At 46.0% G+C, this 27,581-nt stretch overlaps 1 protein-coding gene across 6 annotated transcripts in view; it reads left to right on the plus strand.

Moving 5' to 3' along the window:
* Positions 1-27,581, plus strand: part of ppfia2 (PTPRF interacting protein alpha 2) — a 645,248-nt gene that overhangs the window by 426,737 nt on the left and 190,930 nt on the right. For all 6 annotated transcript variants that reach the window (XM_072485153.1, XM_072485152.1, XM_072485156.1 and 3 more), the window contains 4 exons: positions 3,820-3,966; positions 8,948-9,082; positions 17,985-18,068; positions 27,024-27,155. In XM_072485153.1, coding sequence (XP_072341254.1) covers positions 3,820-3,966; positions 8,948-9,082; positions 17,985-18,068; positions 27,024-27,155 — 498 coding nt within the window. The remainder of the gene's footprint in view (positions 1-3,819; positions 3,967-8,947; positions 9,083-17,984; positions 18,069-27,023; positions 27,156-27,581) is intronic.

Consider the following 27,581-nt stretch of genomic DNA (forward strand, 5'->3'; position numbering starts at 1 on the left):
CTCAGAGGGCAGCGAGGCTATATGGGAAGCAAATGAAAAACCTAGATTGGGGGCGGATGTTTGAGGGTAAATCAACATCTGACATGTGGGAGGCTTTCAAATGTCAATTGAAAGGAATTCAGGACCGGCATGTTCTTGTGCGGAAGAAGGATAAATACGGCAAATTTCGGGAACCTTGGATAACGAGAGATATTGTAGGCCTCGTCAAAAAGAAAAAGGAGGCATTTGTCAGGGCTAGAAGGCTGGGAACAGACGAAGCCTGTGTGGAATATAAGGAAAGTAGGAAGGAACTTAAGCAAGGAGTCAGGAGGGCTAAAAGGGGTCACGAAAAGTCATTGGCAAATAGGGTTAAGGAAAATCGCCAGTCTTTTTACACGTACATTGAAAGCAAGAGGGTAGCTAGGGAAAGGGTTGGCCCACTGAAGGACAGGTGAGGGAATCTGTGTGCGGAGCCGGAGGAAATGGGCGAGGTACTAAATGAATACTTGGCATCAGTATTCACCAAAGGGAAGGAATTGGTGGATGTTGAGTCTGGAGAAGGGTCGGCAGATAGCCTGGGTCACATTGAGATCCAAAAAGATGAGGTGTTGGGCGTCTTGAAAAATATTAAGGCAGATAAGTCCCCAGGGCCTGATGGGATCTACCCCAGAATACTGAAGGAGGCTAGAGAGGAAATTGCTGAGGCCTTGACAGAAATCTTTGGATCCTCACTGTCTTCAGGTGATGTCCCGGAGGACTGGAGAATAGCCAATGTTGTTCCTTTGTTTAAGAAGGGTAGCAAGGATAATTCAGGGAACTACAGGCCGGTGAGCCTTACGTCGGTGGTCGGGAAATTACTGGAGAGAATTCTTCGAGACAGGATCTACTCCCATTTGGAAGCAAATGGACGTATTAGCGAGAGGCAGCACGGTTTTGTGAAGGGGAGGACATGTCTCACTAACTTGATAGAGTTTTTCGAGGAGGTCACAAAGATGATTGATGCAGGTAGGGCAGTGGATGTTGTCTATATGGACTTCAGGAAAGCCTTTGACAAGGTCCCTCATGGCAGCCTGGTAAAAAAGGTGACGTCACACGGGATCAGGGGTGAGCTGGCAAGGTGGATACAGAACTGGCTAGGTCATAGAAGGCAGAGAGTAGCAATGGAAGGGTGCTTTTCTGATCGGAGGGCTGTGACTAGTGGCGTTTCGCAGGGATTAGTGCTGGGACCTTTGCTGTTCGTAGTATGTATCAATGATTTGGAGGAAAACGTAACTGGTCTGATTAGTACGTTTGCAGACAACACAAAGGTTGGTGGAATTGCAGATAGCGATGAGGACTGTCAGAGGGTACAGCAGGATTTAGATTGTTTGGAGACTTGGGCGGAGAGATGGCAGATGGAGTTTAATCCGGACAAATGTGAGGTAATGCATTTTGGAAGGTCTAATGCAAGTAGGGGATATACAGTGAATGGTAGAACCCTCAAGAGTATTGACAGTCAGAGAGATCTAGGTGTACAGGTCCACAGGTCACTGAAAGGAGCAACACAGGTGGAGAAGGTAGTCAAGAAGGCATACGGCATGCTTGACTTCATTGGCCTGTGCATAGAGTATAAAAATTGGCAAGTCATATTGCAGCTGTATAGAACCTTAGTTAGGCCACACTTGAAGTATAGTTTCAATTCTGGTCACCACACAACAGAAGGATGTGGAGGCTTTAGAGAGGGTGCAGAAGCGATTTACCAGGATATTGGCTGGTATGGAGGGCATTAGCTATGAGGAGCGGTTGAATAAACTCGGTTTGTTCTCACTGGAACGACGGAGGTTGAGGGGCGACCTGATAAAGGTCTACAAAATTATGAGGGGCATAGGCAGAGTGGATAGTCAGAGGCTTTTTCCCAGGGTAGAGGGGTCAATTACTAGGAGGCATAGGTTTAAGGTGCGAGGGGCAAGGTTTAGAGGAGATGTACGAGGCAATTATTTTACACAGAGGGTAGTGGGTGCCTGGAACTCACTGCCGGAGGAGGTGGTGGAAGCAGGGATGATAGTGACGTTTAAGGGGCACCTTGACAAATACATGAAAAATACAGACCCCGGAAGTACAGAAGATTTTAGTTTAGACGGGCAGCATGGTAGGCACAGGCTTGGAGGGCCAAAGGGCCTGTTCCTGTGCTGTACTTTTCTCTGTTCTTTGACACCATCCCACATAACAAAGGAGGATTGGAAAATTAAGGCCAGTACCTTTGCATCCTTATAATTTACACCCTCCCCTTAGCATCTTCGGGTGCATCCCATCTGGTCCTAGTGTCTTATCAACTTTTAGTGCAGCTAACCTTTCTATTATCTCAACTTTATCTGTTTTTAACCCTTCAAATTGTAATTGCCTTCCACTTCACTATGGCTTTGGCAACACAGTCTTCCTTGGAAAAGTCAGATGCAAAATACTCATTTAGTTCCTCAGCCACACATTCTGCTGCCATGCAGAAATCCCTTTCTGGTCCTTAATTATTCCACTCCTCCTCTTAGTGCCTTTTACTATTTATGTGATTGTCGAAGACTTTTGGATTCCCATCTATCATATGCCCCTTTTTTCTGCTTCAATTGACTGGACGTAATAATCGGTTCAGCAGAGATCTCACACACTGGTTGGAGAACCCCTCTCAGTTCCACGGGGGAGACCTGGCATGATTAAGTGCTCTTCAGGCTCATAAGTGACCGCCGTCAGCCCCTTCCTAGGATCAAGATCCTTAGGGCCAGAAGCCCTGCCCACTGTGAGCTGCTGGCTGGTAGCTTCTCATTTGCACCATGGGGAGTGGTGAGACAGCTGCCAATAATACACCCACTAGAGGCCCAGGATCATTGAAGGACTCCAGATCAACGGTGAATGAGGGTGGGATAGGGATCGCTGGGTGGGGGTCTTAAACCTGTAATTCAGGGAGCGTTTGCAGGCAAGAGCATGGGTTGGCTTGCAGCTGCCCCACTTCCTGATGCCAGGTCCCTCATTAAGGCACAGAGTGCCTGATAACAAGAGATCTCACTGTGGGGGCCACAGACAAACCCAACAAGGTTTGATGGGCAGCCTTTGGGAGGCATGAGAAAGCAACTTCCATTGAATTCCTGAGCTACCACTGAATTGCAATAGTCTCAGGGATAATGGGTATCGATTGGCTCATTAATAAGCCTAATTAACATTCCACTGGCAGTGGATAGTAATCCAGCATCAACCCCTCTGTCCTCCGACTTAATTGGGGGAAGTTTTGGCCCCACCGCGAGTCTGATGCAGAACCTCTTCCTGATTTAATGGACCCAGACAGCATGGTTCCCACTGCGTCAGACTGTATTAAATTCCTACTTTCATCCAGGGAGCTCAGGCTTTGGTTGGCCTATTCTTCTCCCTGTCGAACATAGCTTAACTATACCCAAACTATTTCTTTTAAGGCAGCAGATTGTTCCATTGTAGTTTTACCTGTCAATCTTTCACTCCAATTACCCAAGACAGGATATTCTTGACACACTGAAATTAGTCCTCCTACAATTAAATATTTTTTGCTCCAGGTGACTCCTTGCCCTTTTCCACAGCTAATCTAAACTTTATGATACTTATGATTAGTGTTCCTTAAATCATCGCCACTTAATACACTTAATTTCCCAGAACCAGATCGACCAATGCCCCCTTCCTTGTTGGATTGAAACGTACTAATTGAAAAAAAATGCTGATTGCACTGAAGAAATGTTTCTCTCTCTCTGCCCTGTACACAGTTTATATTAAAACAATTCCATTTTGTGGGTAACACAATCTCTAAAATTTAAATAAAGTAAAATTGGCTTTATTGATTTTCCATAGGTAATTGCTCAGAAAGAGGATATGGAAGAAAGGATAACTACATTGGAGAAGCGGTACCTTAACGTGCAGAGAGAATCAACCTCATTACAAGACATAAATGACAAACTTGAAAATGAATTGGCAAATAAGGATGCATTCTTACGCCAGGTTCAGTACATTTTTCAATGAGATGTTTATCTATGAATATGATGTCACTTTAAGCATTAACTTTTGAAAGAAATGTTCAACATTGAAGAGTAACATACCAGCAAATATCAATCTATTTCCTTGTCACTGCTGAAATGTCTTTATCGTTAATACGTTGTATGAAATATATTTTCACAGATGCCATTTTAAAAAGTATATTTTAACAACTCATTAAAACAAAGATCTCAATCTTTATATTGTCAACCATATTCCACAACAATAATTAGTAACAAACTCCTTATTCTCATTGATCTGCATGTAGATCATACAAGCTGTCAGCAATGCACATTCTTTTCACTGTAAATAACCAGTCTGCTGTGTCTAAGATAGGTATATTAAGGTACTTTAATGAAGTAAATGTAAACATTTTGAAAAGATATGGAAAACAGATATAAAATCTAGTTCTCATTAGATGCAAATGACAGACGGAGAAATAGAATTGAAATTCTCTGGAAAGTTTTTCAGGATTAGGAGATAGGACCTCGAAGGTAGTTAACTCAGAATTATTCATTTCCAGCACCACATGCTGATTAGCATAAACATAAGGGAGTTAAATGTGAGGCTGAAGAGATAGAGGACAATTTACAATTTTTAATCACTCATTTCTTATCTGAAAAACACATAGCTGGCAGTTGAAAACTGGGTCTAGGGAACACTTTGATTCTCCTTTGGATGCCCAAGGCTTGCTTGATGTATACTTTAGGTATGCCTGTAAATGGGTGCACAGCATGGCCAGCTGAAACAGATAAGTACTGTTTCGAGATATAAATATGAGGCCGATGTTGCACAGGGCATTGTTTAGGCTTTGTTGATTGTGTAGAATTTTGGGCAATCAACCATTGAAATGGGATTAAAAACCATACATTACCTATAGTATAGATTTACCAGGATTGTACCAGGAATGAGGAATTGTGGATTGAAATTTCTAGGCACTTTGGGATGGACTTGGAGGCGGAAGGGCTGACAAAATGATAGAGGAAAGCTTTAGGTGGGGAACCTGATAGCTTCCCACCACTATGCCATAGTGCCAATGAATAATCACATTTCTGAAGCCCACCGGGAGGCCTATTGAGCCACTTTAAGTGGCCAACTAAGGCTCACCTTCCATCTCTGTGGACATTTTGCCTCATCGAGAGTTAGCATTGCTGCATTGGGAGACGATCCAGTTAAATATGGCAATCTCCTAGCAGGTCAGGGACAAGGGGACCCAACTTCATGGATAATCCATAGCCACCAGTACAATGGCCACCTTCTCTGCAACAGTGTCGCTGGTGCTTATCAACCACCCACTCCTCCAATTGCCGGGGCATGATTCCCTCGCCCTGGCTTTCTTGAACCTACTTCAATGCCCTTTGTGGGTGCCCAGCCATTGAAGCTTCCTCTCCCTGGAGCTGCAGCCTCAGCAATGGCTACCACTAACAGTGGTGCCCTGGGTATTTGTTCAGGCAGAGAACATTGCATCTTTTCAAAAGAAGAGCAGGTGCAGATTTGAAGTAAAGGGAAAGTACAGGATGTGGGGTGAGCGGGGTGTTGTCATTATATTTTAATAAATTGGAGCAAAATACTGACAATTCTAGTTCTGATATGTGGAAATGCTTAATTTAATGGCAGGAACTCATTAGAATCCTTTTACCTTGTTTCCTGCCCAATGGCTGGCCAAAATGAGACGGTTACAGATGCCGAGTAGCAAAACCTGTAACACAAGGCAGCAGCTGATGACTGCTGTGCCCCTAGCTGTTAAAAAGATCAGGGACTCACACTGCAGTAGCAAAGAATGAGGGAAAGAGGAGTGCAGTGCTAGATCACAAGGTAGGAACATATCACCTGGAGGGAGAGATTATGAAGGGGAAAACCACTGGGGGCAAAGGAGTTAGAGATAACTTGCGGGTTTACTGAACGCAGAGGCAAGGACAGGGTGGGCAGTTGGTCAAAAATTTGTAGGCATCTACAGAATGCTTGCTTGATGGGCTGTTGGAAAGTAGTCTTGCTCCTCCTAGCCCATAAGCAGTGCTGGAAACCTTTTGGATCTGGCAGCGTTCACCTCACTTCAGTTGCAGGATCAACCAAGTCCTGGGAACCAAATTACTGCCATTATATTTGCAACATTATAATAACCTGGAGAATGCAGCCTTATATAAATATCATAAGTATGACTGAGCAAGTTGGTTGGTGACCCAAAACCTTCCATTGTTATACCACAAGAGGCGTGTGCATGCTCGGCTAGGTACTGGTAGCATCCCACGCACTGGGAGAATGAGAAGGGGTTCACTTGTTTACTAATAGTCTATCCATGTATTATCCCCAACCCCAATACCTTGCATACTACCTTGTTGTGTGGCACTTTATCAGATGCCTTTTTGAAGTTCTAGTGTACGACACCCACTGGTTCCCATTTGTCTACTCAGTGCATTCTCAAAAAACTCTAATAAATTTATCAAACATGATTTATTTTCGTAAAACCATGCTAACTTTATCTTTTACTACAAAGTGCATTGTTAAGCTAGGCTTCCTTAATAATAAATTCCAGCATTTTCCCTGATGTCAAGCTAATTGGCCTTTACTTCACTGTTTTCTCTTGACATCCTCCATGAATACAAATGTCACATTTGCTAACCTCCATGACACTGGTTCCATTCTTGAAACTAGGAAATTTTTGGAAAATCATAACCAGTACATCCAGTTTCTCTGGATCCCACCGGCAGGATGTTCCAGTTCTATCAAAGCCAAGAGACCTTTCAAAAGCTCACCACATTTTCCGACTCCGTTTCTGCCATGTCGGGGCCAAAAATTCCTTCCTCTATAATTATCTCTTTCGGAACTCTGTGATTTAGATCTGGGTCCTAGGGATATCTTGACTTTTGGCCCCTTAAGTTTCTTCAATACTTGTTCCATGTTGATAATAATGGCCATAAATTCTTCGCAAGAGGCTGTTGGATCGCGCCCAAAATATTTGTTGAATGTCTCTAACATTGCCTCATTGCCCATGATAATTTTTCCTGTTCCTGCCACTAAGAGACCTATATTTAGTTTAGCTATTCTCTTTTTTATATAGTAAACCTCTCTACAATCTGTGTTTATATCTGTGGCAAGTTTCTCCAAAATTCTATTTTCTCACTTTTTATGAAATGAAATGAAATGAAAATCACTTATTGTCACAAGTAGGCTTCAAATGAAGTTACTGTGAAAAGCCTCTAGTCGCCACATTCCGGGAGGCTGTTACGGGAATTGAACCGTGCTGCTGGCCTGCCTTGGTCTGCTTTCAAAGCCAGCGATTTAGCCCTGTGCTAAACAGCCCCTGCAACGGTATGGTTGCCCTATCCTGGCTTCTAGAACACAAGCAATCCTCAGGCTTACCTCTTTGCAATTCTCTTTGCAACATGCTTAGTTAACATTTTACAGGTCTTTACCAAATGCTACTACCCGTTTTCTGGTGCGGGCGTGCCCACACCGGCAGCAGTATCCTCCGTCCCACCACCCAGCCAATGGGATTTCCCATTTTGGGCACCCCCAGGCCGTCGGGAAATCCCCGGGCCTGGGTGCGCTGCCGGTGCAACAGAGAATCCCGCCAGTGGAGAATTCCACCCCATCAATATAAATTGAAAAAATAAACATTTGGATGAGCATGCAGTGGCAATGGTGCATGAGGAGATTTGTTTCAGAAGCACCACACAAACAAAACAAATGCAGCAATGCCTCACTATCCATAAAACTTGTTCTTTATTACTCGTTAATATTTAAATATATAAAAATAAGGTCAATTTGTTTCAATAAATAAAACTGGTAATTTCCTCTTCAATGTTTGTATATTGGGGATGATTAGCTCGGTTGGCTGGATGGCTTGCGCATGTTTCAGAATAGCACCAATAGCACAGGTTGGATTCTAATTCTAGCTGAAGTAGACTTGGGACCTGCCTTCTCAGCCTGCCTTTGAGAGTAGAAGGCAATGCCAAACCACCACTAACAAAAACTGCCAAGAAAGTAGCTCAGGTTGAAGCACCAGCAGACATTATGACTCCAGGCAGAGCACATATGGATGAGTGAATATTGTACATCATCAACCAGCTCTGTTTTGGTCTCAGTGGTTTTCTTTGATTTTATATTGTATTATTGCAGTTCATCTTTTTTTGGACTCAGTGGTAGGGTTAGATTGTTATTGTATTGTGAGAAATTCTTGAGGGAAGCATATCTCTTGTAGATCACAGCATTGTTTGATTCTTCCACATTTTTATGATAGTATTGCACAAACAGGGCCAAGTATGATAGGATTCAAAGTTGTCACATATATGTAATTTTCTCTTATTTTTAACTTACTCTGTTCTGAAACGTCAGTATGTATAAATAACAGGGGTGGGATTCTCCGTCCCGCCGCACCCGTTTTCTGGTGTGGCGGGCCCCCACCAGCAGCGGGATTATCCTGAAAGTTTATGTGAAGATAGTTTAGGTCAGAGTATAGGACTTTAGACACTTTCACCCAATGGAGTGAGATGATTGGAATTTTTGTCTCAGCGTGTTGTACATTTAGATTAAATCCAAACGACACTGTCATGCAATGTAATTAACAGATTCTTAATATTCACTTTTGTCGAAATACCAAGTTAAAAGTACTTTATTATTAAGTCTTCGATTCGATGCATTAAGAATTAATCTGTTAATGTTTTGCATAGATTTGCAAAATGTTTTGAATATATTTGAAACTCTAAATTTTAAGAAGATTTCATAATTATAGTTGCTCACATTGCCTCAAAATATATAGTAAATCACAGGAAAAAACGTTATAAACAGAATAATATCTGCAATGTGCTGAACAAATTTATAAATTTGTTTCAGGTTAGATAACTATAGATTATTTACAAATATGAAACTTTCCAAATGACGTAGAAAATAATCACATTCAGAGGATCACTTAAATTAATATTTGCATTTCTTTTACATGGAAATTTAGCTAGAAGAAAAAAATAGACAGTTGCAGGAACGTCTAGAACATGCTGAACAGAGGCTACAGCAAACAATGAAGAGAGCAGAAACATTACCGGAAGTAGAAGCTGAACTTGCCCAGCGTATTGCAGCCCTGACAAAGGTAAATGCATTGAATTGAAGATAATTTTAATCAAGACCTTATAATGTGCATCTTACTAAGAACTGTGTCATTTCTGCCACCCCCCCACCCCAAAAAAATATTGATAACTTGCTCGATAAATTATTTTTAATGGCTTAAAGGAAGCTTTTGCACACTTTCACATTGGTTGTTTGAGGCTAACTGTTGTACAAAAAAATGGAAACTTTTTGAACATTGTTCATATAATTCACTTATACGTTGGAAAGATGAGCTGTGGTGGATGCCTCAAATGCGGGCTCCCTCCGCAAAATAGTTAAATGTCCTTCACCCTGTCATGTTTGCAGAAATAATCAGTGAGATCTTCCAGTGATAAGAGTGGAATCACATGAAATCCAGGCCTTGCTACATCGCATTAATTCTACTTGAGAATGAGTTCCTAGGCACGATCGAATGGCCTTGTCGCATCTGACTCAGTGACACAACGAGGCAGTTATATCTCGCAAGAGTCAATGCTCGGAACAAGACTAACGAGATCTCGTGAGATGTTGTGATATGGATCTTGCCCTCACTGGGCAGGTATGGGGGGAGTTGATGGGGGGGGGGGATGCTTTACATGTGGTGATGAATAGCCAGATGCCATCATATATATCTTTACTACTTACAGGTAGAAACTTATAGTAGAAAATTAATAAGCAGGGCCAGAGCACATTGCCACACACTGGTGAGTTCAGAAATTGGATGAGAGTGCAAATTAATGCATAACTAGAGATGGTGCAGGAGGAAGAGTTATAGATTCCTATAGCATTGGGAGCTGTTCTGGGAGAATTTCAAGCCAGGCAGTTTACATCTCAACAGGGCTGGGACAGTATTGTTGCAGGCACATTCGCTCGTTTAAACTAGTTGTTTAAACAAGCTTTGCAGGGAGATGGAAGCCTGAATGTAAATTCAGAAGGGAGAAAGCAAAGTTGGAAATTGAAGACTGAAAACAGACAACAAAGGAGATTGATGTAAAAACCATTAAACACTGCCAATGTAAGGAGTCAAATTTGGACAGGGTAAATATGAAGCAGCTGTTCTCCTTGGTGGAGGGGTCAATCACGAAGGGGCATAGCTTTAGGGCAGGAGATTCCGAGAGGAAAGAATTTCACTCAATGGATGGTGAGAATCTGGAATGCAGTGCCTGGGAAGGTAGCGGAGGCTGAAATCCTCACAACTTTTAAAAAGCACTTGAAGCACCGTCACATTCAAGGATATGAGAGCACGTGTTGGTAAGAGGGATAGTGTGAGATTAGATGTAGCCAAAGGGCCTTTTTGCATTGTAGAACTCAATGGTTCTAAGTCAATAAGGCAAATAATGGAATGAATCTGGGCAGGTGGAAGGGCTATCAGGGCGAGTATTTTAGTGATCGAGATCAAATTCAATTAGCTTTTTGCTTAATTATGGAGATCAAACATAGACTCGGAGTAAAAACTCTTGATTGATGGAAGATAAATTTTACGTAAGTGGACTGGAAATAGCAACTCAAAGGTAAGTCAGTTTCCGAGTAGTGGGAGACAATCAAAGATTTTTTATTTTTTTCCCTAAATACCTTGGCCGCCGCCGGCCTCTTTCCAGTCCTTGATTTGGAGCGGTCCAGTGCTGGATCCAACACTATATTGAAGTCCCCTCCCATTATCAGACCTCCTATCTCCAGGTCCGGAATGCGCCCCAACATGCGCTTCATGAATCCTGCATCATCCTAGTTCGGGGGGTATACGTTTACCAACACCACCCACGTCCCTTGCAGCCTACCGCTCACCATTACATATCGCCCTCCATTGTCCGCTACAATAGTCTTGGCCTCAAATGACACCCATTTTCCCACCAATATTGCCACCCCTCTATTCTTCGCGTCCAGTCCCGAGTGGAATACCTGTCCTACCCATCCCTTTCTTAACCTGACCTGGTCCGCCACCTTCAGATGTGTCTCTTGGAGCATGGCCACGTCCGCCTTCAGTCCCTTTAAGTGCGCGAACACTCGAGCCCTCTTCACCGGCCCATTCAGGCCCCTCACATTCCACGTTATCAGCCGGATTGGAGGGGCTCTCACCCCCTCCATGCCCCGCCGACTAGCCATCTCCTTTTCTGGGCCAGTCCCGTGTCCACGCCTCCCTCACCCTCCAGTCCCCCAGAGGGGGGACCCCCGTCCCGACCACCTCTTCTGTGTCCCATTCCCTTTCGGCCAGTGCAGCAGCAACCCTTTCCCCCCCCCCTTCCTCCCCTCCCCTCCCCCCGCTAGATCCCTGTCTAGCTTTTTTGCTCCCCCCATGTCACTCCCGTAAGTCAGCTGACGCCTGCTGACCCCGGCTTCCCCCGCCGTCCCATTGACCTCCCCTCGTGGGAGTCTCCCAATCCATATGCATTCCTTTGTTCCCCTTCCCGCCTTTGCTTCCCGCACGCGGGAAAAACCCCGCGCTTTCCAAAGCCCACTCCACCCCCTCTGGCGCAACTCCTGTCGCGGCCTTGTCTCTCTCCCCCAGCCCATGTAACATTTCCTGCGCGTGATTGACCCCCTATATACAACAACCATCACACATCAAACCCTAAAACATCCCCCCCACCCTCACTAACCCTCAGTTAGAGTCCAACTTTTCGGCATGTACAAAGGTCCACGCCTCTTCAGGCGTTTCGAAGTAATAGTGTTGGCCCTTGTATGTGACCCACAGTCGCGCTGGCTGCAGCATTCCGAATTTCACTTATTTCCGGTACAACGCCGCTTTGGCCCGGTTGAAACTCGCTCTCCGCTTTGCAACCTCCGTGCTCCAGTCCGGGTATATTCGGATCTCTGCATTGTCCCACTTACTGCTCCGCTCCTTCTTGGCCCATCTCAGGACCCACTCTCTGTCCGTGAACCGGTGGAACCTCACCACCATACCCCTTGGCGGCTCATTTGCCTGGGGCTTCTTCGCCAGCACCCGATGTGCCCCGTCCAACTCCAGCGGCCTCGAAGGGGCCTTCGTGCCCATCATCGCCTCGAGCATCGTGCACGCGTATGCCCCGGCATCAACCCCCTCCACTCCCTCAGGGAGACCCAGATTCGCAGATTCTTTCTCCTCGACCTGTTCTTCAGGTCTTCGAGTCTTCCCGCCCACCTCTTGTGTAGCGCCTCGTTCTGCTCCATTCTCACCGCCAGGCCCACGAGCCTGTTCTCGTTCTGACTGACTCTTTTCTGTACCTCCTGGATCTTAGCTTTGTGGGCCTTCTGCATGTTCCCGAGTCCTTCAATTGCCGAAAGCATAGGCGCCAACATCTCTTTGCGCATCTCCTCGCGCTGCTCCTCGAAGCAGCGCTTGATGAACTCCTGCAGCTCCCCTTTGTCCCTGGCCGCCACCATTTTGTTTTCTTTCCCTCGCTTCTCCCATTGCTCCAGTGCCGCTCCTTTGGCCGTTACACTTCTGGTCCGTTTCATAGAAGTTGGCAGTGTTTGCTTCACCAGTCTGCCCCAAAAAGTCTATGGAAACTCCTGAAAAAGTTCTGAGAGTGGGCTCCAGACGGGAGTTGCCGAATGCGCGACCTACTCCTCCATGGCCGCCACCAGAAGCCTCGTCCCTGCTTCTTCAATGGCCCTGGTAGATCTTTTCACAGCTGTTCCCTCTGCTGCTAGAATTCACCTTTGATAGAGTCAAGCCAGATTGCAGCTTTAAGCTTGCCCTTCCCCCGCCTGCATGCTGGAAGAGGCCCTCGTCTACTGCTGCAGCTCAAGCCAAATCTTTCACTGTTTCTGCCGGGTCTGGTAGCCAAAAGACACAACACTCCTGGGGGACACTGTCAGGGGAATGCTGCAGCCTTCTTCCCACACTGGGAAATGTCGAACAAATGCCCTGGGGGCCCTGTAAAAGAGCCCAAACGTCCGTTCCAAGCGGGAGCTGCCAAATATGCGACCTAGCTCTGCATAGCCGCACCCGGAAGTCAGAGACATTCAAAGATGAGATAGTGAGGCTTCAGAGCGACAATGTTGCCACAAAGAACAAAATCTCCCACATTTCAAGCCAGGAGCACACCGAGTAGTATAAGGTATTACAATGCCAGAGCATATACCAACAGTGTCTAGGATACTGTGAGCACACACGCCCCACGCCGTCGGGACGTCGGCCCATTGGGGGCGGAATATTGGGGGAGTGCCTCAGCTGACGTCCCCAGGGTGTCCCATCGGCATGCGGCGTACTCAGCGATTATGCCGTTTTTTGCGGGGGCAGAGCAACCGAAAAACAGCGCCGCCCCCGAGTTCGGCGTAAAAACGTATTTTCCGGCCATTCGCCAAACTTGATTTCGGCGTTGGCAATCAGAGAATCCAGCCCTTAGTCTCAGGGACAGAGATTTCCAACGACGGTCTTTTGAACCAGGGTTCCATTCTGGGATCTTCCCGTCCAGTTAAAACATCAACTGGGATTGTAACAATGTCCATATTCATTTTTCAAAAATTAGGATGAGGGTTTCTGCCTTTCGCATTCTTCCAGACGATGAGGACAGAATGTTCTCAACTTTTCGCCTGCAGGACCATTAGCAGGTCAGGAACCCAGTGAAGTCCCCAGTGGGCTTTTCTGTGGCTCTTTAATTGACATTAGCATTCAGGATTTCGTTCTCCGAACAATCAGGGAGGATGGGCTGAACCATGGACCAGATGTACTATTGAAGAATTTTCATTTACAGGACCTGTGGTCACAATGACAGCCGATTGATTGGGCAGGATTCTCCGACACCGCGCCGGGTCGGAGAATTGCCGGGGTGGCTGCGTGAATCCCGCCCCCGCTGGCTGCCGAATTCTCCGGCGGCGGGGATTTCGCGGGGTCGGGAATCGCGCCGTGCCGGGCGAGGGCCGTTGGCAGCGGCCCCCCGGCGATTCTCCGGCCCGCGATGGGCCGGGTGGCCGCCCGTTTTCGGCCAGTCCTGCCGGCGTATGTTACGACAGGTACTTACCAGCGGGACCTGGCTCCGCGGGCGGCCTCCGGGGTCCTCGGGGGGGGGGGGGGGCGCGGGGGGATCTGGCCCCGGTTGGGGGGGGGGGGGGGGGGGGGGCTCCCATGGTGGCCTGGCCCGCGATCGGAGCCCACCGATCCGCGAGTGGGCCTGTGCCGTGGGGGCACTCTATTCCTCCCCGTCGGCCGCTGTAACAGTCCGCGATGGCTGACGCGGAGATGAAGCCCCCTCGCATGCGCTGGGATGACGCCAACACACGCATGCGCTCCCGTGCATCCGCCAACTCGCGCCGGCCACCGGAGGCCCTTCGGCGCCGGTTGGCATGGCGCCAAGCCCCTTCCACGCCGGCCCATCGCGGCGCAAACCACTCCAGCGCTTGTCTTGCCCCTGAAGGTGCGGAGGTTTACGCGCCTTCGGGGCGGCCCGACGCCGGAGTGGTTCACGCCACTCCTTCACGCCGGAGATGCCCGCCCCGCCGGTGTTCGCAGAATCCCGCCCATTATCTTCCCCGTGGATCTCATGAGCTCCCCTCCATCGAGCATTGTATAAAAGATCGGCCAGTAAGGCACCGACTGGAAAGAGACCCAGTAGGGATCTACCGGGAAGTGTATATATCATAATTGTAAATATCAAAAATCAAAGTTATTTATTTTACTCAGTGTGGACTTCTCGCCTCCTTTTTAAAGACCCGTTGGGATGAATAGATCATTTCTGTGCTGTTGCATTCTACATAATTATGTGTAGGACAAATTAACCAGTCAGTAAGTTTATTTGCATTTGTGGAACATTAATATGTGAAAATTGGCCGCTTTATTTCTCGATGCGAAAACTTGAAGCACTGGCTGCATAATCCTTTTGATGCAATGAAGATGTGAAAGATACTACATAAATGCAATTTCTTTTTACTAAAATATTCTGGTAATAAAGTCAAATTCTCTACTGCAGGGAGTGGTTGAAGTGAATACTGGTAATCATGGGCGGGATTCTCCGATTCCCCCGCCGGGTCGGAGAATCGCTGGGGACTGGCGTGAATCCCGTCCCCGCCGGTTGCCGAATTCTCCGGCACCGGATATTCAGTGGAGGCGAGATTCGCGTCGCGCTGGTTGGCGGGACCCCCCCCCCCCAGCGATTCTCCGGCCCGCGATGGGCCAAAGTCCCGCTGCTGGAATGCCTGTCCTGCCGGCGAGAATCAAACCACCTCTCTTACCGGCGGAACTAGGCGGCGCGGGCGGGCTCCGGGGTCCTGGGGGGGGCGCGGGGCGATCTGGCCCTGGGGGGTGCTCCCATGGTGGCCTGGCCCGCAATCAGGGCCCACCGATCCGCGGGCGGGTCTGTGCCGTGGGGGTACTCTTTTCCCTCCGCCTCGGCCACAGCCTTCACCATGGCCGACGCGTCAGAGACACCCCCTCTGCGCATGCGCGGGGATGGCGTCAGCAGCCGCTGATGCTCCCGCACATGCACGGACTTCCAACGCCTGGCGAAGTCCTGTTGGCCCCAGCTGCCGTGGCACCAAAGGCCTTTGCCGCCGGTCGGCGGCGCGCCAACCACTCCGGCGCAGGTCTAGCCCCTCAAGGTGAGGGCTTGGCCCCTAAAGGTGTGGAGAAATCCGCACCTTTGGGGCAGCCCGACGCCGGAGTGGTTCCCGCCACTCCATCCCGCCGGGACCCCCGCCCCACCGGGTAGGGGAGAATCCCGGCCATAGATGCATATGAGGAGAAACTAGTCAAATATCCAAGGGAGTTGGTTATGATGGTAATTTAGAAAATATTTGGGAGATTTGAGTGGAGCATAAATATTGGCATGGAGTGCTTGGGTCGAATGGCCTGTTCTGTGCCATATATCTATGAGCTACCTTTCTCCTACTCCAGAACTTTTGAGCACATAATTCCGTCTGGCACTTCAAAGCAATACTGAAGGAGTGCTGACTTTTGGGTGATTTATTATACCAAGACCCAATCTGCCCTGGCAAGTGGGTGTAAATGATCCCATGTTAAGGAAGAGTGAACCAGTATCCTTCCCAACTATATCCCTCATTAACAGACATTGATCATAAGATCAAAAATAGAAAATCAAAAATAGAATTTTGAGTAGGCTATTCTGCCCATTGAGTCCTGAGGTTATGCAAGTCACTATATAAGTACAAGTTCTTTCTTTAGGGAAATAGTCAGAACATTAATCTAATCAAGAATTGAAACACAACTAAGCAAACATTGAATAATTTATATACAGTCTCCTATTTCCTGTATATTATCCTTAAAGTCAACTGTAGATTTTTTAATGTTCTAATATGTACATTGTTTAAAGTTTGCATGAGCATTTTAGTCCATTTTTGACCCTGAAGTAGCTGTCAGTGTGGATGCCAACTATCCAAGCACACCTCAATGTGTGATAATATTTGCAGAAAATGAACAATTCTGAAAGCATTACCATCGCTAAATAATTTACTAAAGCAAAACACTGCAAATGCAGGAAATCTGAAATACAAACAGAAAATGTTGGAGATACTCAGCAGATCAGGCAGCATCAATGGATAGAGAAACAGAATTAAGAGTGGAATTTAATAGTCGTGGCGGTGGGCCAGACCACCAGCTGGAGAACCAGGGACAAACATTTCCAGGAGCCCTGTCAGGACTAAATCCCAGACATGCAGTCTGCTGTCTGCTGTTGGGGTCTCCAGCTTCTGCAGGGTAAATTGGACCCTTGAAAAATGAAAATGAAAATCGCTTATTGTCACGAGTAGGCTTCAATGAAGTTACTGTGAAAAGCCCCTAGTCGCCACATTCCGGCGCCAGTTCGGGGAGGCTGGTACGGGAATCGAACCGTGCTGCTGGCCTGCCTTGGTCTGCTTTAAAAACCAGCGATTTAGCCCAGTGTGCTAAACCAGCCCACTTAAGGACCTCAATTGGGTGGGAAGACCAATCTTGATGGGCTCACCACCACAACTTTCTCACACCACTTCCTGCCCCCACCTCTTCCCAGCCTGCTCCAAGAGTGAGCATTAAATTCTGCCCAATGTTTCAGGTCAATAGCTTTCACTAAACTGGTCATAAACTGAACAGTATAAACAACTGTATATAATAAATAATTTGCAGTTTATTATCGTAAAATTCTACATCTGTTGTATGTAACAAGTTGTTCTTCTCAGGAGGACAGACTGCTTTCTTCCCATACACTTCCGTGAAACCCCTGCTTACCGTTTGAACTTTCAAGAGAAAAATCAATTACGGAAACAAAACGCACTGTTGCAGCAACATTTTGATATTATTTTCCGTTAAAGAGAGTGTAAACTATTTATATATGTCATTGTACCAAACTATTTTAACGTATCTGTCACGCTTTTGAAAGTGCTATTGATTTGTGCAATTAGTGTTTGGCCTTTAGTCATTCTTTTTGCTTCAAACATTATGTGCTGTATTTTATTCAGCATTTGTGTCTTTAGTTCTGATTTTTTGATTTGTCCCTCTTCTTTTCCTTGACTTGTCAGTCTGACCCAACCTCTTCTACCTCATCTGATGATTATCCTTATATTTTGGAAGCAAAACTGCAAGAAATGATCACCATGCTTAGGAAGGTAGTCTTGCTGGTTGATAATTAGATTTTTTTTCTCCACAATTTATCATTGTACAGTTCTGTGCTTGACAAGCTTTATTTGTTGATAATAGCAGGATTGTGGTTTAACCATGAAAATCCAGCATGTTGTTACATATGGCTGAACTCATCACTCATGAAAATATTTTTGAAATCAATAATAAAGTATTGCTGATGCTGAGGTGTTATAGGCTTGACCAGTCCACAAATGTTAAGCAATGCTCTCTAGCTGCCTGCTTAATTCTGAACATGAGTCCACAGACAGCATAGGCTTGAGCTTGGCTTGATTTTTCTTGATTAAATGAAACCCATATGTGGATATATTAACTTGATAAGATAAAAGTGAGATTTATTCAGCTTTTTCTATTTATGTTATAGGCTGAAGAGAGACATGGCAGCATTGAAGAACGTTTGAGGCACTTAGAGACTCAGCTAGAAGAAAAGAATCAAGAACTTCAGAGGGTAAGTCATATTGAGAATAAGATACACAGAATCCTAGATCATCCTGTATTAGTTATTTCAACTGTTACTCATTGTATTACTTGCGAAAATGGGTACTTATATAAATGATGAATAGGTTATCTGCTCTCCCAAGTTTTGCTATCGTGCTAACTATACTGCATTTTGGAATTAATCTGTGGCTATTGTGTAACACTAGAGTTTTAGATTTTTTTTGGCAGCACAACTCCCATACTTATGCCTAATTGGAAGCAAAGGCGATATCACAGATATGTGACGCCATATCTTCCTCTGGGCTTGAGAAAACCGATCTGCACATCTTCACGGTTCGCAAACCTCACATCCAACCCATGAGTGACTTCACATGTCATTTTTGTCTTTTCACACTGGAGTTGGGCTCACAATGCAGTTTGCGAGCCATGCTGCAGTGTGTGAGGAGTATGGGTGAGGAGGTGAGTTTGTTAGAAGACCCACTTCAGTTCTCCAATGCTGTACTGCAGCTTTTAATAGTCTTTAAAGATACCCTGAACTCTACCCCTCCCCTCCCTCACCCCCCCCCCCCCCCCCCCCCCACCTAGTCCCATGCTAGCACATGCCTGCAGATCAGCCATTGCATCAGATCGCAAGTCTCAGCTCTATGTCCCCCTTATAGCCTCCATAAACATTCACCCAGTATGTACAGCCCTCAGATTCCATGTAATATCAATCAAAAACATTTTACATTCCTTGGGCAAAAAATAAACCTCTCAACAAATAATAAAAGCTCAATATTATTAAAAAATATATACATTATGCCATGAAAAAAAACTTTTCTTTTTTATTTAATTTTAAAATTTAAAATTTTTCAATTTAAAGTGCCCAATTCTTTTTTTTCTAATTAAGCAATTTAGTGTGGCCAATCCACCTACCCAGCACATCTTTAGGTTGTGGGGCTGAGACCCACACAGACACGGGAAGAATGTGCAAACTCCACACGGACTGTGATCCGGGCCGGGATCAAACCAAATCCTCGGTGATGTGAGGCAGCAGTGCTAACCACTGCGCCATTGTGGCACCCCCCAAAAAAAACGTTCTAATATTTGTAACCATTGTTAACTTGTGCCAACAACCAGAAAACACATAAAAGAAACAAACTTATTGAAACTGTCATTCATTCGCAGATGAATGGAATACCTTCTGTGCTGAAACCCTTCAACACTTACCAAGCATTTTTAATGGCTGCTATCCAAACAATAGACAGCTCTCTCAGATGGAAAGAACAGGAAGTGCTCACTTCAATTTCAAAGCTGTGTGCCTGTCAAACAATGTAAGGGAACAGGTGGTTAGGTTTTTTTGAAGTGTCAAAACCAGTTTTTGTATTATCAGCCAGACCCAATTAAATTACAGTAGAAATTATGACAGCACAGGCTGACAGAAAGGTTTGCACATTTTCCACTACATTCTTGTGTTTTCTTCAATGAAAAGCACTGTAATGCCTGTGAACAAATGCATTAGATTAATAAATGGAAACTCAGTTTATCTTTTACGGACAAATCACTATGATGAAAAAAACACATCTACATTGCATACAGCACTTAATAGTAACATTTAAAAATGCTCCAGACTGCTCAGAAGGTTTTCCATTTTCTTCATGAACTCTCAAACCTGGCATGCTTTTAATGGACTTCCAAAACTCCACAACACGGAACAAAAATGTTATGTGGGAGGAAATCTGATTTTTATCCCCTATTTAAAATGGGGAACCGGACCTCATTTGCATACTGAAATGCACCACATCACCCCAAAAAAAATTTGGCCCAAGGTTTTTATGAGATCTCTCAAGGCTTTGCTGCTGGTGGGTAGGAGATTACTCTGTTGTATGGTGGTTGCTGGGGTGTAAATTAGGAGAGAGATGCAGATTGTGAATGAAATTATTTGGAAATAAATTTGTGAGAGATGTGCTCGAAGTCAGGCAAGCACTTGTTGCTTGGTTCCTATGAATTAAATAGGTCATAAATTTACATGCTCTATTACCAATACTATGATGTCAGTAGAACATGAGCACAAACCCTAGAAAAATATCATAAATAGCATTCTTAATGTTGATGCCATTATCAAGCACCTGCATTGATCTACTGCCAGAAAAATCTGCAGAAATTCCAAGATAGTCTGCTTTGCATCACCATGGGTAGATGATTAAATAAATGTGTTCACCTGTACTACTACTATGTAAATAAATACATCTCTACAGTGTATTTAAGTAGGAAGGTACTCCTACTTGTACTATGAAACTGGATGTTTAGTCTTTCAGGGGGAAGGTAATTCTTAGATTCCACCCAAAATAGACCCGAAAGGTTTTGCATGAGGTCTGAATTATTTTCAGGCTCAGGTAATGTTAGAATATACTTGATGATCTGTCCAGTACTCAGTGAACACTCGTAGACTATCTGCCAAACTGGGACACTGACTGCCACGAGTGAGCCAAATCCAGGTTTGCCTAAAGTTGGGCGAGAGTTACCAAGTGGATAGCAGAAGAGCACAGTACCTCATATGGTATTTAGAAATCAATTTTAGTTTTCCCTGCCCAGAAAAAAATCATGAAGGTTTAACTAGAATAAATAAAGAAAAATCCTTTCCAATGGTTGATGAGTTGATATCCAAACGACACAAATTTAAGGTGATTGGCAAAGGAATCAAGGGAAACATGAGGGGCGGGATTCTCCCCTGACCGGCGGGGCAGGCCGTACTGGCGCCAAGGAGTGGCGTAAACCACTCCGGCATCGGGCCGCCCGAAAGGTGCGGAATCCTGCGCACCTTCAGAGGCTAGGCCGGCGGCAGCGGGGTTGGCGCCGCGCCAACCGGTGCTGAAGGGCCTCCGCACGCCGGCGCGAGTTGGTGCATGCGTGGGAGCACCAGCGTGTGCTGCCGTCATCCCAGAGCATGCGCAGTGGGTTTCTTCTCTGCGCCGGCCATGGCGGACAGTTACACCGACCGGCGCGGAGGGAAAGAGTGCCTCCATGGCACAGGCCCGTGTACGGATCGGTGGGCTCCGATCGCGGGCCAGGCCACCGTGGGGGGCCCCCCCTTGAGCCAGATCCCCCCCGCGCACCCCCACACCGGTACGGACGTGGTCTAATTTACGCTGGCGGGACCAGACGAAAACGGGCGGCCACTCGGCCCATCGCGGGGCGATGAATCGCCGGGGGGTGCGCTGCTAACGGTCCCCGACCGGCGCAACGCGATTCCCACCCCCGCGGGGGTTGGAGAATACTGCCCAAGAAAACTCTCTTTATACAACGCGTGGTTAGGATTTGAAATGCAATTTCTGAAAGGGTGTTGGAAACATTGGTATCTTTCAAAGGGAAATTGTATAAAAATTCAGGCAGGGATGTGGCATAAGAGCCAGGGAGTAAAAGTGTCGGCATAGACTTGTTGGACTGAATGATCTCCTTCAGAGCTGTACAATTCTATTATCCTTTACTGTGATGAACTGATGGTATTAAAAATTGGTGCTCGAATCATACAATTGACTTTGATTATTCTTTTCATTGAATGTTGCATTAAAATTCGGATGACTCTTAGTGCTTTTCTCCAAGCCCAATATTTTGGATTCAGAGAAGATGAGGAAACCTATGAATGAGTGATGCACTGCCATTAGCATTTAGTTCAGACAAGTACAATGGGCACGATATGCATCCCAGAGCAATTTAGCTTATTTCCAAAAGTGTAATGATCATGACATAATTATAACTGATGCATGTAGAAATGGTACAGCAGTTATCATGGGGGATTTTAATCTACATGTCGATTGGTTTAACCAGGTCGGTCAAGGCAGCCTTGAGGAGGAGTTTATAGAATGTATCCGCAATAGTTTCCCAGAACAGTATGTAATGGAACCTACGAGGGAACAAGCTGTCCTAGATCTGGGCCTGTGTAATGAGACAGGATTGATCAATGATCTCATAGTTAGGGATCCTCTCAGAAGGAGTGATCACAATATGGTGGAATTTAGAATACAGATGGAGGGGGAGAAGGTAAAATCAAACACTAGTGTTTTGTGCTTAAACAAAGGAGATTACAATGGGATGAGAGAAGAGCTTGCTAAGGTAGACTGGGCGCAAAGACTTTATGGTGAAACAGTTGAGGAACAGTGGAGAACCTTCCAAGCGATTTTTCACAGTGCTCAGCAAAGGTTTATACCAACAAAAAGGAAGGACGGTAAAAAGAGGGAAAATCGACCGTGGATATCTAAGGAGTATCAAATTGAAGGAAAAAGCATACAAAGTGGCACAGATTAGTGGGAGACTAGAGGACTGGGAAATCTTTAGGGGGCAACAGAAAGCTACTAAAAAAGCTATAAAGAAGAGTAAGATAGATTATGAGAGTAAACTTGCTCAGAATATAAAAACAGATAGCAAAGGTTTCTACAAATATATAAAACAAAAAAGAGTGACTAAGGTAAATATTGGTCCTTTAGAGGATGAAAAGGGAGATTTAATAATGGGAGATGAGGAAATGGCTGAGGAACTGAACAGGTTTTTGGGTCGGTCTTCACAGTGGAAGACACAAATAACATGCCAGTGACTGATAGAAATGAGGCTATAACAGGTGAGGACCTTGAGATGATTGTTATCACTAAGGGGGTAGTGATGGGCAAGCTAATGGGGCTAAAGGTAGGCAAGTCTCCTGACCCTGATGGAATGCATCCCAGAGTGCTAAAAGAGATGGCTAGGGAAATTGCAAATGCACTAGTGATAATTTACCAAAATTCACTAGAATCTGGTGTGGTCCCGGCAGATTGTAAATTAGCAAACGTGACACCAATGTTTAAAAAAGGAGGTAGGCGACTTCCGGTTGCGGCTATGCCTAGGTAGGTCGCACGTTTGGCAGCTCCCGCCGGGAACGGACTTTTGGGCTCTTCAGAGAGGCCCCAATGGCAATTATTCGACAACTTCCAGTGTGGGAAGGTGACAGCAAGGTACCCCCAACATTATATGGATTGGACCAGGAGTGGAGCGGTTAAAAAAGTGATCCTGGCGCAGCGAAAAGTGCGAGGGAGGAAAAGCAAGATGGCGGCGGGTGGAGACCAAGCAGCGTGGGCGCAGGAGCAGCAGGAGTTTCTTAAACGCTGCTTTGAGGAGCTGAGGACAGAAATGCTGGCGCCAATGAAGGCGGCGATTGAGAAGCTTGTGGAGACCCAGAAGGCCCAAGGGACGGCGATCCGGGAGGTGCGGCAAAAAGCCTTGGAGAACGAGGACAAGGTCTTGGGCCTGGCGGTGAAGGTGGAGGCGCTTGAGGCGCTGCACAAGAGGTGGGCGGAAAAATTCGAGGACCTGGAGAATAGGTCGACGAGGAAGAATCTTCGGATTCTGGGACTCCCTGAAGGAGTGGAGGGGCCCGATGCCGGGGCATATATGAGCACGATGCTCAATTCGCTGATGGGCGTGGGAGCTTTCCCAAGGCCCCTGGAGCTGGATGGGGCTCATCGGGTCCTGGCAAGGATACCCAAAGCCAACGAGCCGTCAAGGGCTGTAGTGGTGAGGTTCCACCGCTTTATGGATGGAGAGTGTGTCCTGAGATGGGCTAAACAAAAGCGGAGCAGCAGGTGGGAGAACACGGAGTTCCGAATTTACCAGGACTGGCGTGCAGAGGTGGCTAAGCAGAGCGCTGGTTTCAACCGAGCTAAGGCGGTGCTCCATCGGAAGAGGGTGAAGTTCGGGATACTGCAGCCAGCGAGATTGTGGGTCACGTTCCAAGATCGGGACCACTATTTTGAAACGCCTGATGAGGCGTGGAACTTTATACAGACTAAAAAGTTGGACTCAAATTGAGCGTTTGTCGTGGGGGGATGTTTACTGTGTTTACTGCGTTTGGGGAATGTTCTTTTTGTTTGAGTGCTGGGTGGGGATGGGTGAATGGATTTGATGTGGGGACTGTGGGAGAGTGTGGGCGTCGGTGTTGGAGGAGCAGGGCCCCCACGGAGGAAGAGGGGGGTGGAGTCCTGGGGATGGGGAGTTGTGGTAAGGCCGCAAAAAGGAGCTGCGCCAGTGGGGGCGGGACCGGCTCAGGAAAGCGCGGGTTTTTTTTCCCGCCTTAGGGAAGGATGGGGGCGGGGCTGGGGGGGAAGGGCGGTGCTGGAGAGGAGCACTGATTGCCAAGGGGTAGGGGATTCTCACACTGGGGGGTCGATGGAATAGCGGGAGAGGCCGGCGTCAGCAGGAGTCAGCTAGCTTACGGGAGTGTCATGGGGGGAGCAAAATGGCTAGATGAGGATCTAGAGGGGGGGGGAATTGGAGGGTGCGGAAGGCGCGGGCACATGGCTGGCCTAGAAAAGGAGATGGCTAGGCGGGGGGGGGGGGAGTAGCGCCCCCCCCCCCCCCCCCCCCCCCCCCCCCCGATCCGGCTGATAACTTGGAATGTGAGGGGCCTGAACGGGCCTGTCAAGAGGGCCCGGGTGTTTGCGCACTTAAGGGACTGAAGGTAGACGTGGTTATGCTCCAGGAGACACATCTGAAGGTGGCAGATCAGGTTAGGCTGAGAAAAGGATGGGTAGGACAGGTCTTTTATTCAGGGCTGGATGTGAAGAACAGAGGGGTTGCAATACTGGTGGGGAAGCGGGTGTCGTTCGAGGCACTGAATATTGTAGTGGATAATGGAGGTCGATATGTGATGGTGAGCGGTAGGTTGCAGGGGGTGCGGGTGGTACTGGTGAACGTATATGCCCCGAATTGGGATGATGCCGGATTTATGAAACGCATGCTGGGTCGGATTCCGGATCTGGAGGTAGGAAGGTTGATAATGGCGGGCGAATTCAACACGGTGCTGGACTCATCACTGGACCGTTCTAGCTGAAGGAAGAGGAGGAGGCCTCGGTTTCTTTTGGGGTGGCGTTTGGGTGAAGGTGGGTTTTATTGCCTATTTGGGCTTTTAAATGTTATATGGGGGGTTATTGTATATGGGAAAAATCCAATGTATAATTTCTGATTGTTGTGTTCTTGTTTGTTTCTTTCTTTTTGTTGGTGGGGGGGGGGGGGGGGGGGGGTTTGTTGAAAATTTGTTGAAAAATTTAAATAAATATATATATTTTTTTAAAAGGAGGTAGGCAGAAAGCGGGTAATTATAGGCCAGTGAGCTTAACTTCGGTAGTAGGGAAGATGCTGGAATCTATCATCAAGGAAGAAATAGCGAGGCATCTGGATGGAAATTGTCCCTTTGGGCAGATGCAGCATGGGTTCATAAAGGGCAGGTCGTGCCTAACTAATTTAGTGGAATTTTTTGAGGACATTACCAGAACAGTCGATAACGGGGAGCCCATGGATGTGGTATATCTGGATTTCCAGAAAGCCTTTGACAAGGTGCCACACAAAAGGTTGCTGCATAAGATAAAGATGCATGGCATTAAGGGTAAAGTAGTTGCATGGATAGAGGATTGGTCAATTAATAGAAAGCAAAGAGTGGGGATTAATGGGTGTTTCTCTGGTTGGCAATCAGTAGCTCGTGGTGTCCCTCAGGGATCAGTGTTGGGCCCACAATTGTTCACAATTTACATAGATGATTTGGAGTTGGGGACCAAGGGCAATCTGTCCAAGTTTGCAGACGACACTAAGATGAGTGGTAAAGCAAAAAGTGCAGAGGATACCGGACGTCTGCAGAGGGATTTGGATAGGTTAAGTGAATGGGTTAGGGTCTGGCAGATGGAATACAATGTTGACAAATGGGAGGTTATCCATTTTTGTAGGAATAACAGCAAAAGGGATTATTATTTAAATGATAAAATATTAAAACATGCGGCTGTGCACAGAGACCTGGGTGTGCTTGTGCATGAGTCGCAAAAAGTTGGTTTACAGGTGCAACAGGTGATTAAGAAGGTGAATAGAATTTTGTCTTTCATTGCTAGAGGGATGGAATTTCAGACTAGGGAGGTTATGCTGCAATTGTATAAGGTGTTAGTGAGGCCACACCTGGAGTATTGTGTTCAGTTTTGGTCTCCTTACCTGAGAAAGGATGTACTGGCGCTGGAGGGTGTGCAGAGGAGATTCACTAGGTTAATCCCAGAGTTGAAGGGGTTGGATTACGAGGAGAGGTTGAGTAGACTGGGACTGTACTTGTTGGAATTTAGAAGGATGAAGGGGGATCTTATAGAAACATATAAAATTATGAGGGGAATAGATAGGAGAGATGAGGGCAGGTTGTTTCCACTGGTGGGTGAAAGCAGAACGAGGGGGCATAGCCTCAAAATAAGGGGAAGTTGATTTAGGACTGAGTTTAGGAGGAACGTCTTCACCCAAAGGGTTGTGACTCTATGAAATTCCTTGCCCAGTGAAGCAGTTGCGGCTCCTTCATTAAATGTTTTTAAGATAAAGATAGATAGTTTTTCGGAGAATAAAGGGATTACGGGTTATGGTGTTCGGGCCGGAAAGTGGAGCTGAGTCCACAAAAGATCAGCCATGATCCCATTGAATGGTGGAGCAGGCTCAAGGGGCCATATGGCCTACTCCTGCTCCTAGTTCTTATGTTCTTATATTTCCACTGCAAAACCAGAACATTTAGCTGTGAAACTATAAAATATGTCCCCAGCAATTGATGTCTTCACAATGATGCTTTCAAAAAGTGGAATCAAAAGTCAAAGATGAAACATGTAGGGAAAGAAACTAAATTGAAAACATGGATCCAAAATAACTGGCGAGTGAAAAATGATTTGATGAGAACTGAAATACTAGAAGTAGTAACAGAAAATTCAACAAAATTAGAACAAAATATAGAATGCTATACAACAGCAGAAAGAAGATTTGTTCAAAGTTCTGAATATGTATTGGCTGAATCCAGCCCAAAGAAATCACAGAATGGTTCCAGCAATAAATTGCTGTTTACTTGCGTTTGTCAAGTGAATGGCAAAATATAATTATTCAAGTCTGTCGCTAATCTTCAGTATGAAGTTAAATATTTTGTAAAATTGCTTTTAAATTTCACATGTCATAGGCCCGCCAAAGAGAGAAAATGAATGAAGAGCACAACAAGAGACTCTCAGACACAGTGGACAGATTGCTGACAGAATCAAATGAGCGACTTCAGCTGCATCTAAAAGAGCGAATGGCTGCGTTGGAGGATAAGGTAATATTTTAACGTTTTTTATGGTTACCATATTATAGGATTCAGGTTTTTAATGTTTAATTTGAATAGAATAATTTATTTTGCAACTTTTTTTTTGTTGTAAATTTATAATACCCAATTCATTTTTCCAATTAAGGGACAATTTACCTACCACTGCACATCTTTTTTGGGTTGTGGGGGTGAAACCCATGCAAACAAGAGGAGAATGTGCAAACTCCACACGGTCAGTGACCCAGAGCCAGGATCGCACCTGGGACCTCAGCACCGTGAGGCAGCAATGCTAACCACTGCGCCACCGTGCTGCCCTATTTTGCAACATTAACATAGAAATTAACATCAACAAATATGTATTGCTGAATTATTATTGGGCCTCACATTTTGTTGATCATACTAAACGATCAAGATTATCATCTGTCCAAATGATTC

This window comes from Scyliorhinus torazame, chromosome 19 (assembly GCF_047496885.1).
Source record: "Scyliorhinus torazame isolate Kashiwa2021f chromosome 19, sScyTor2.1, whole genome shotgun sequence".
Taxonomy (NCBI): domain Eukaryota; kingdom Metazoa; phylum Chordata; class Chondrichthyes; order Carcharhiniformes; family Scyliorhinidae; genus Scyliorhinus; species Scyliorhinus torazame.